Source organism: Brachyhypopomus gauderio, chromosome 5, assembly GCF_052324685.1.
Source record: "Brachyhypopomus gauderio isolate BG-103 chromosome 5, BGAUD_0.2, whole genome shotgun sequence".
In the NCBI taxonomy this organism is placed as follows: Eukaryota; Metazoa; Chordata; class Actinopteri; order Gymnotiformes; family Hypopomidae; genus Brachyhypopomus; species Brachyhypopomus gauderio.
The window spans coordinates 11,734,834-11,745,631 of NC_135215.1; the positions used below are offsets into that span (position 1 = coordinate 11,734,834).

At 38.0% G+C, this 10,798-nt stretch overlaps 1 protein-coding gene across 1 annotated transcript; it reads right to left on the reverse strand.

The window, feature by feature from the left end:
- Positions 1–1,328: 1,328 nt before the first annotated feature.
- Positions 1,329–7,069, reverse strand: LOC143514469 (tyrosine 3-monooxygenase-like). The gene is made up of 13 exons (XM_077005698.1): positions 6,953–7,069; positions 5,322–5,453; positions 4,852–5,020; positions 4,664–4,752; positions 4,518–4,585; positions 4,378–4,428; positions 3,813–3,958; positions 3,548–3,683; positions 3,357–3,426; positions 3,212–3,268; positions 2,983–3,078; positions 2,766–2,899; positions 1,329–2,540 (listed from the first exon to the last, which is right to left on the reverse strand). Exons 1-13 carry the CDS (start codon positions 6,995–6,997, stop codon positions 2,420–2,422), a joined length of 1,314 nt encoding a protein of 437 aa, XP_076861813.1. The 5' UTR covers positions 6,998–7,069; the 3' UTR covers positions 1,329–2,419.
- Between the last annotated feature and the right edge of the window lie 3,729 nt (positions 7,070–10,798).

The window sequence follows — 10,798 nt, forward strand, 5'->3', positions numbered from 1 at the left end:
TGCTCAGTGGCGGTTGCCACAGTATGTAGGCTAAATCATTTATAATTAGGTAAATTAATTTGTGTCAGGTACATTTTAAAATAGTTAATAAACAAGAGATAACTAGTTTGGTGCTCTGACATAATCTCTTTCTAGCAAAAGCTAGCTTGTCCACCACTGAAGTAGAATCGATAGTCATCTGACATAGTTCTATTAATCTACAAGACAAGATCCCAATCATTTAGTGTGGTAACATCAGATTCCTTTTATTTTATGAACGAACCAACCGAGAAGCGAAATATCTAATCAACTTGGTTGATAGGCAATATGCCTACTGCTAGCAGACTAACATTAGCTTCTCCACCTCTGAAGTGTAAACGACGTCATTTGACAAGACATGTAGTTTTGTTTGAGAACTGCAAAATAGGCTCGGTTCATTTGACCTGTTGATTCTGTATATGCTCGCAGGGCGCCTCAGAGTTAACTAGCCAATCAGGACAGAGCACATTAATTATTCATGAACGTACCATTTTGGTACCAAATCACAGATGTATATTGGCTTGTGTGGTTTGTATTACCATCTCGGGCATGTTTTGATCTGACAACAACTACTAGGTTTTTTGTTTGTTTTTATTCTGGTGAACAACTGATACTATGTGGTGAGTCAGAGGGCTGGATGTGGCCTGCAGGCCATAAAAGAAAGGTCGTAAAAAGAAAAAATCAAGAACATGACCAGGAAAGCAATAGCTATAAGCTTCTAAATTGGAGGCCTTATCAGATGGGCGTCTTCCTACTGGACTGCAGTCTTCCTGATTAAACAAGAACCCCTGAAAATCCATTTGAGTTGTACCTTTACAGATTTTAAAGTCTTTTATAGCTTATATATTGTTGAATTCTGAACTCTGTACAGCACTTGAATGACAAATTACCAAGACATTATTAGTATGGTTAAATAGCATGTAAGTGTGTTCTACAGGCTTGGGTCCATGTCTGACTCAGGAGGCTTCATGCTAAATAATAACTTTGAATTAGCATGTCCTTTAGTTAGCATGTTAGCATGTCCACGGACCTTCTAGGACATTTTGGAGTATTTAAAGACCGCTGGGATAAGCTACAGTGACATTAATAATGAAGTGCTTGACACTTGGGTTTACCTACAAGGAAAATGTTTTGCTGCATTATTGTTTACACATCTTCAGACTGATCTGATAGCTTAGAATAATTATGAGGAAATCCGTGCAGTAAATATATTTAGGTACTTCATAAATAATTAGGTTGTTCAATTTATTTTATTGGTCTTTCCTACAAATATTAGGATTGTAAAATTACTCATGCTTTCTTTTTGTTATGCTGCACATTAAAATGTTGATCTAAAAACAATCCCAGTTTAGAAATGAAACATGCCAGTTGCCAAAATTCTGAACTTGAAAGCAAAAACATTTTTCAAAATCTACAACCAAAATCATTTTGATTCAAATTGTTTGGTGTTTTAAGCATGTAGATAAGGGTTTATATTTGTAAACAATGGAATGCAGGTTGAACTTCCAGGTGCATTTTTGAAAAAGAGCAAATAAACCTTGTTATGATTGGCAAAACGGAGCATCTTTTATTACTGAAGATGGCTTAAGGAGACAGTATATGAACCTCTATTCCAAAAATGTCTATTGACTGCCATCTGGTGGCAGCAGTGTGTCCCAGGGAACATATAAAGTATTTAAAATCTTTGTTATACTAAACTATATTACTATATCAAATGTTCAACACAGAACAGACATACGATAAAACACAGCTTAGAAACTAAACAAATTAACTCACCAGTCTTAGCTGAAAACAATCTGGGTGTGATCCTAATGTTACAATACATATGGCTGATTGACAGAACAGTCTGACTCACAGCATAAACATAAGCAGGCCTAGTTATCATAGCACAAGAAGAAAAATCTGAATTAAGTGTATTACAAATGTGTAATTAAGCCACATTTGCAAATTGTGATTTTCAACCCAATCAGAATTTTTCCTCCGCATTTACCGGTACCCATCTGTGCAGTGAGAACACACACACTAGTGACCACTAGGGGGCTGTGGTGCACACATGCTCAGAGTGGTGTGCAGCCTGGCGCCCGGGGATCAGATGTTGAGTCCTTTCACCAAGTTTGAAGCAAGGGATAAAAAGTGATAAAAATGGATGAGTGATCTATGTCACTCCTCAGATCATGCACAGCAAGGTTGGTGGATTTATGTTGAAATCAAGGAGTGATAGAAGCGAAAGCACAAGCAACACTCTTGGTTATAGGGTGAACGCTTCTACAAAGTTGCGTGGTGCTAGCTATAAAGTTGTACCTTGGCTTTGTCAAGCCAACTTAACGAGGGACAGGGTAGTGGATGGCACGCCCAAGAGAGCTTATGCCAACACATTCAAGGCATCCGTGAGGATCTTTGGTTAATCTTTCACTGATTCCAGCACTTTCCTGATCTTTAAAGGGTTGTCAAGCACTTCAATGCTGTATGTGTAAGGGTCAAACCTTACAGAAAATGGCCTCTTGATTCTCGTAGAATAGATTCTGTCGCCAAAGCAAATATATAAAAACAGATATTACTGCTATTAAAACTGCTATGAAAAAAGTTTCATAAGTATGTGCAAAAGACTCATTCTGTCCTTCCAGTACGCAATGTTCCTAAGTCCCTTGAGATGCTTTTTTACAAAGAATGACTGCATCCTTTCAGATTTACATTCAATCTGAAAAATCTGTTGCCTGCTTGTGTTGAGACAATTGTGTTATGTTTACCTCAGTTTTTCTTTAGCATCCGAGAAGCTCTCAGACACAAAGTAGACTGACTGGTAAGTCTTTTCTTGGTATGGTTGCACAGCTACGGTTTCTGGATCAAACTCACGTTTCTCTGTGTCCTCTAAAAGGGCATGCTGGCAAAGAGAAAAATGTAAAAGACAGTCAAGAAGAATGCAACCATATCACAAAGTTCAGTTCACCTAAAAAAGACACTCACCACCAGCTCGCCATATGAGGAAAGAAGACTTGCTCCATATGCTTTCAATGTATCTCCCTGCTTACAGAGTCCAAACTCCACCGTGAACCAATAAAGCTGAAAGCAACACAAAACCAATCAATCAAATACAAGCCCTAGTAATGCAGTACAGAGTAAGCAGGGAAGTCTCCTACATAGTGTAATAGAATCATAGGAATGGGGAGGAGTAGATGAAGACTGAGATACTCACTGTTGACAGTTTCTCAATGTCTTCCTCTGATGCACCAAGAGAGGCAAGACCAATGTTCTGGAAATAAAATTTTTTTTCTTCATTTATTATTTCGTAGGACTTATCAAAACAAACAAAACAGAGAGAAGCTGTATAATGCATTTACCTGAGAAAACTGAGCAAATGTTTTCTCAGCTAACATAGGTACATGGCCAAGGAGCTCATGAACACAGTCACTGGAAAGAGAACAGGACTCATTTGAGGTTCTAGCAGAGATGGCTACATTTTCAATAAATACAATGAAGTCATTACATTTTAGGACACTTGAATGTGAACATTCAGAGGGCAGAGCCTTACGGTTCTGGGGAGTGCATGGGGGAAGAGGCATGGCGGATGTACTGTGTGCACTGAAACACACGGAACGCCAGACTGGCCAGAAAGTCTCGTGCTGATAGAAAACCTGCCACTGGCCTCAGTTGGAAGCCTGTACGCTCTGAGGTAGACAGAGGGAGACAAAGACAGCAGAAATTATAGCCAAAGGAATGTCTGTTAAAGTCTTCTCATGCATGCTAAACTGCTCTAGATTCCATCCATCCATCCATCCATTCATCCATCCATCCACCTTTTAAAAAGTACGACACGTCCTCTAGCTGTGGGATGCTGTTGGGACTGTAGCCACAGTGTTTCTCCAGCAGCTGAAAAGCCTCTAAATGCTCATTACATGCATGAGTGGTGTACAGGTCCCTAAGGGTACTGTACACCTCTCTCCTGCCAATATACAGAGAGAAGGAGGGAGAGGGGAGGGACAGAGACATGGGGGAAGAATTAGTTAAGCTATATAAAGCATATAAATACATTTTACTTTACTAGTCTGTTACTTCTGATCTTGCGACAGGTGAGAGAAATTCCTCAATATGATTTCCACATCAAATCACAAATCTCATACAGTGAACATGCACAGCTGGGCAGCTGACTTGTGTAAACCAATTCTGCATCAAAGTGGCCAGCCTGTTCTGACAGTGACTGAGCACAGCAAGTTACTATTGAATAAAATCGGAAATCCACCAAAAGACTAAGACTGAAATCAACTTATCTGTTGTAAAAGGCATCTATTAAGTTTGCATATTCAAAGGCACAGTTTGGCATTGATTCATTATGTTTTTTTGGCACAATTCAACAGCCCCTACCATGTCCCAATTTCCTCTTCTGTATACTCAACTCTAGGGATTGGCTCACCACTGAATAGAGACAAATCAGTTAGATTTCTGTAAAATATCAACATATCAGTAGAATGATTGGCAAGGGCTAGTGTGTTGCCTTAACCTACTGTTTGTATTTGAAGGCAATATCCCCTATCATCTTTCTCCGTTTTCTGTACACAGGATCTGTGAAACCCTATGGGTGAAAATGTTGGGACAGAATATTATGGGAGTTCAGTCTGTCTTGTAATGTTTAAGAGGTAAATATACATACTGGGTGATCCTGGTCCAAGTCTGGATCAAATTTGGTAACCAGGTTGTGGCATTTATCCAGTTCTGCAATGTTCTTTGGAAACCAGTGGACTAAGGAGAATAAATGACAAAATAAATATCTCCACTGCAATCTCAAAAGAAGGCTATTTTTATGCACATTGTATTGATAAATAGGAATATAACTCTTACATTTAACCTCTTTAGTAGTTCTGACATCCTCTGCGATCCCTTTCAGGGAACTGACAAGGGTGCTGACATCTGATAGATGAACTTCACATCTCACAAAGTATTCCAGATCTTCCACACCATCTTTATGCTTCCGTCTTGTCTCCAGATGGTGCATCCTGGCTTCAAATGTCTATACATGAAGAATAAGAATTTATTTCTCCAAACAGCAAAAATGAAAATGTTAGAAATAGGCATATCTGCATGAACAGACTGCCCTATGGATTAGGTAGGCGTAAGGTCAACTTTCCTGCACCACTGCTAGTTACATAAATATTTCAGCCCTATGGCTAAAAGTAAAGTTTTAATTATTTGAATTTGCATAAAACTATCTGACCACCTAGCAATGCATACACAATACATACACTATACTGTACATTTGCTATACATACACTATACATATTTTCGACTGTTCTGACTGCATAGACTCCTACCTCGAAAACCTTCAACGCGGGACTCTTCACACTCCTCACAGTGAAGAACAGATTGATCATGGCCTTCCCATCCTCCTCCTCGAAAACTATCTGTTCGTTCGCTTCTCCCGCCTCTGCTGTGGCGGCCGCCGCCTATCCAAAATAAAAGTGCGCTTGAGAAACGCAGTGCTGGGATAAATGTTTTGGGGACTTTAAACGTAAGCGTTTCTTTAAAAGTGGACAGTGGACAAAACATCGTTTTATCATGTCTTGATCAATTTGTGAGATTTCCTTTGGTCAGTTTGTTCCATATCATGTGTTTATTTTTCCACACGTTATTTGGAAATGTCGTTAGCATGCGAAATGTTAGCATGCTAACGCAAAATGCGCGATCGCTACCGTGACTGCACCTTTATTTGCGATAACGTGGCTCTTGCATTCTGTGTCACGTGACATGCTCTGACACTTTGGATTAGCTTAAACTGGGCGTACACTGGACGATATTTTAAATCGTGTACTCAGCTCAAACTGTACGACTAAATCGCAGGGAGAGTCGGCTCATGGAGCTGCTTCAACAGTGCGATACTCCCACGAGGAGCGTTTTGAATTTCAAACATGTTTGATATTCTTGCGACGCTGCGATTTCTGATCGGGAGTTGGTCGTGAGGTGTGAATCGCTCCTCGTTTACCTGTGTAAACTATACGATACACGACACGCGATTGAGAAAACTCGGCCCGATCGCAAAAATAGTCGCACGAGTGAGAAATCGGCTGAAAATGGGCCAAAAATCGCACAGTGTACGCCCAGCTTTAGACGCAGCAGGGATACGCAGTAGTGGCTGATAGTATATGTAACTTGTAAAGATAATGGTAGTCTAATAATAAATCATTTTAATTAATATTTTATGTTTTTTTACGTTTTACGATACATCCGTTTATTTTATTGGCAGAGTGGACAGTTTATTGACAGTGTAGCCTAATTTTTTAAGACATTGAGGTTGAATTACTTTTTATTCTGTAATGGGATTGCTTTTGGACAAAACATAGACTAACAAAGGCTAATCTATAAGAGTCTGTCCTTCACAAACATCAAAGCAACAGGGACAATGTGCCTGTGTTTCTTCATGTTTAATTCCTCGAACACTTTATTAAACACGTAAACATTTATCCGCAATTTCTCCCAGGAGAGGCAAGACAGCAATATCAGTGGAATCAGTGGATTAGGATTAGGATTAGACATAGATACTGAAGGGCTAAATATGACAAAACACTGATAAAGTTAAAAAGCTACCTGTAAAAGAGTGTGTCTGTCCCGTTCCTAAAATGGGTGAATGTGAAACTACATCTTCAAACGCTCATATGAATTTCAGTGATTCAATCAGTGTCAACCTGTTGTAGAGTTTATACTTAGTATAGCCTATCGCGCTTGAGTTTCTAGAATATTTACTTCTGTACTTTTCGTTGTTGTCACTTAAATCTGTTCAGTATGCAGTGCGCAGCACTTGGGAACGCCAAAGACGCACGCAAGAACATCTTCCAGGACAAGCTCCACGTAGCTCTTAATAACAGCAAAGGACAATAACGCAGATTAAATGTTTTTGTTTCTGTGTGATAGACGAAATACCTGTAAATATATCAGTCTTGACACTTACCGTGATAGAATCGCAGGGCTCCGGTTCAGATGTTGCTCTGTGCATGCTTTTTTGTGGATGATGTTGAAACTGTGAATTCAAATTTTAGTTTATTTTTTAAAGATAAAATTCACAGAGATGTATTGGTCCGCCTGTCCATCAGTCGCTGCCGTGTCCCCATATTTATAGTAGCGATTTCTCTTCACTGACGTCAAACACAAACCCTCTCCTTTTCACTGTCAAACACTTGACATAGCGCTTCAAGTTTATTAACCTAATAACACCCATGGTCATTTTCCAGTTATTAATGAGCAAAAAGCGGACAAATAATCGCGAGTTCATGGAAATGTACAGAAAAGAAGAAATACACTATATCCAGGTTGGAGATTATTTAGGAAATTAATAATTTAATTGTTAATATAAAAAGGAGAACCACACGTAATTAACGTAGGTTGGTGGGTTAACATGACTATTACATTTTTATGTACAACATAAAAATAACCTTTCAGTACTAATGGGAATCATGCGTGATAACAGCTTTATTGCTCTGGATGCATATATGACATTACAAAAATAGATAAATAAAACAAATATATAAATATGGAAAGCTGTTGACAGCAATTTGAAGCACTAAACTGTCATTAGTGATCTTAAAACTACTGATGACACAGATATTAAGAGGATCATGAGTTGTAATTATAGGGGACCATCTAGGACAGGGATGTCAAAGTCAAATACACCGAGGGCCAAAAAACCAAATTTGCTACAAGCCGAGGGCCGGACTGGTTCAATGTTTATTAAAACATATTGAAATGATTGCACATAGCCTATTGAACCAAGACCTAACACAGTGTATATTATTTAATGCTTAAATGAATAAAGCAATATTTTCTTATGGATCTGTCAGTAATTTCAAGTGAAAACATTTTTCAACAAGCAAACAGATAAAAACAAACTTCCTTCAAAGAAAACATATCCTGTACATTAAATGAATAAAGTAATAAAGGTTTGAAAAGTGCTGGAATTTAGGCTAAAGTACTTGAAAATGCTTGAAATTGTAACGACTTCGTTTCACAACAAATATCTGTCTCACTGAACAGTTCTCAAATACGAGCCTCTTGTAATTCCAGGACGAAACATGAGAGAACGTGAAGACGTTAAGAAGATTACTGCGGTCAAGCCAGCCCTCACTTAAAAAATCTTGGTCAAGCCAGCCCCCGAAAAAATTGCGAAGTTGCGCGTATACCATAGATTACGGTAATGGGTGATGCTGCCTGTGATTCCACATTTAATTCCACAAGTAAATCGTTTAATTCACTCATGTAAGATCAAGAAGATCTGATGTGGCATTTCAAAGTAAAGGTCCCTCAAATTTCCATATTTGATCATTTTTTTTCTATGTTTACAGGGTCATTAAAAAAAATCCTCCTGATTGCACTCAATAATTTCACTACAGTATGGTAGAACACCACCTAGAGATGTCACTCAGTCAAGATCAAGAAGATCTGATGTGGCATTTCAAAGTAAAGGTCCCTCAAATTACCATATTTGATTAACTTTATTCTATGTTTACAGGGTCATTAAAAAAATCCTCCTGATTGCACTCAATAATTACACTGCAGTATGGTAGAACACCACCTAGAGATGTCACTCAGTCAAGATCAAGAAGATCTGATGTGGCATTTCAAAGTAAAGGTCCCTCAAATTTCCATATTTGATCATTTTTTTTTCTATGTTTACAGGGTCATTAAAAAAAATCCTCCTGATTGCACTCAATAATTTCACTACAGTATGGTAGAACACCACCTACAGATGTCTGTCCGTCAAGATCAAGAAGATCTGATGTGGCATTTCAAAGTAAAGGTCCCTCAAATTACCATATTTGATTAACTTTATTCTATGTTTACAGTGTCATAAATAAAAATCCTCCTGATTGCACAGGATAATTTCACTACAGAATGGTAGAACACCACCTACAGATGTCACTCATGTAAGATCAAGAAGATCTGATGTGGCATTTCAAAGTAAAGGTCCCTCAAATTTCCATATTTGATCAATTTTATTCTATGTTTACAGTGTCATTAAAAAAAATCCTCCTGATTGCACTCAATAATTTCACTACAGTATGGTAGAACACCACCTATAGATGTCACTCAGTCAAGATCAAGAAGATCTGATGTGGCATTTCAAAGTAAAGGTCCCTCAAATTTCCATATTTGATCTTTTTTTTTCTATGTTTACAGGGTCATTAAAAAAAATCCTCCTGATTGCACTCAATAATTTCACTAAAGTATGGTAGAACACCACCTAGAGATGTCACTCAGTCAAGATCAAGAAGATCTGATGTGGCATTTCAAAGTAAAGGTCCCTCAAATTTCCATATTTGATCAACTTTATTCTATGTTTACAGTGTCATAAATAAAAATCCTCCTGATTGCACTCAATAATTTCACTAAAGTATGGTAGAACACCACCTAGAGATGTCACTCAGTCAAGATCAAGAAGATCTGATGTGGCATTTCAAAGTAAAGGTCCCTCAAATAACCAGATTTGATCATTTTTTTTCTGTTTACAGGGTCATTAAAAAAATCCTCCTGATTGCACTCAATAATTTCACTACAGTATGGTAGAACACCACCTAGAGATGTCACTCAGTCAAGATCAAGAAGATCTGATGTATCATTTCAAAATAAGGCACTCCACATTATCAGATTTGATACATCTTACTCTATGTTTACATTGTTATTAAAAGGAATCCTCCTGATTGCACAGAATAATTTCACTACAGAATGGTAGAATACCACCTAAATGTGTCTCTCAGTCAAGATCAAAAAGATCTGATGCATTATTTCAAAATAAAGGTCCATCAAATGACCAGATTTGATCAATTTAACTCTATATTTACAGTGTCATTAAAAAGAATCCTCCTGATTGCACAGAATAATTTCACTACAGCATGGTAGAATACCACCTACAGGTGTCACTTATGTAAGATCAAGAAGATCTGATGTGTCAATTCAAAATAAAGGTCCATCAAATGACCAGATTTGATCAATTTTACTCTACATTTAGTGTCATTAAAAAGAATCCTTCTGATTGCTCAGAATAATTTCACTACAGAATGATAGAATACCAACTAAAGGTGTCACTCTGTCAAGATCAAGCAGATGTGATGTGCCATTTCAAAATAAAGGCCCACTAAATTATCATTTTGATCAATTTTACTCTGCATTTACACTGTTATTAAAAGGAATCCCACTGATTGCACAGAATAATTTCACTACAGAATGGTAGAATACCACCTAATGGTGTCACTCTGTCAAGATCAAGCAGATGTTATGTGCCATTTCAAAATAAAGTGTATATGTAAAATATTTTTAATATTTTATAATATTAAATAATAATAATAATAACAATTTACTGAACCAATAACATCCCTTATTGTATTCCAGACTTTCTTTCATATGGACTCTTTATATATAGAGAGACTACTCTAAGTAGTCTGTGTCACGGTGAGGCGGCCCCCTACCGGTCGCCTCCGTCCACAGCGGCTGTGTTGTTGTTGTTTTGTGATGTCGTGTACGCCCCTCAGGTGGGCGGAGCCCGTGATCCGTTCCCACCTGATGGTCGTTTGTCTGTCTATATAGGTCTTGTCTTTGTACCAGTTGACCGCTGGTCATTATATCCTTAATTTGGATCTATTGCACGGGTTTTGGTTTGCACACTTTCTATTAAACCATCCTTTTTCCCTGAGACTTGGCGTGATCGCTTCCTTTTCGTTGCTCACACCTGCCCGTCACAGTCTGTCTATCATTATCAATAAATGTATCTCATTTAATGACATCATTGCCCACCTGTTATCCTGAG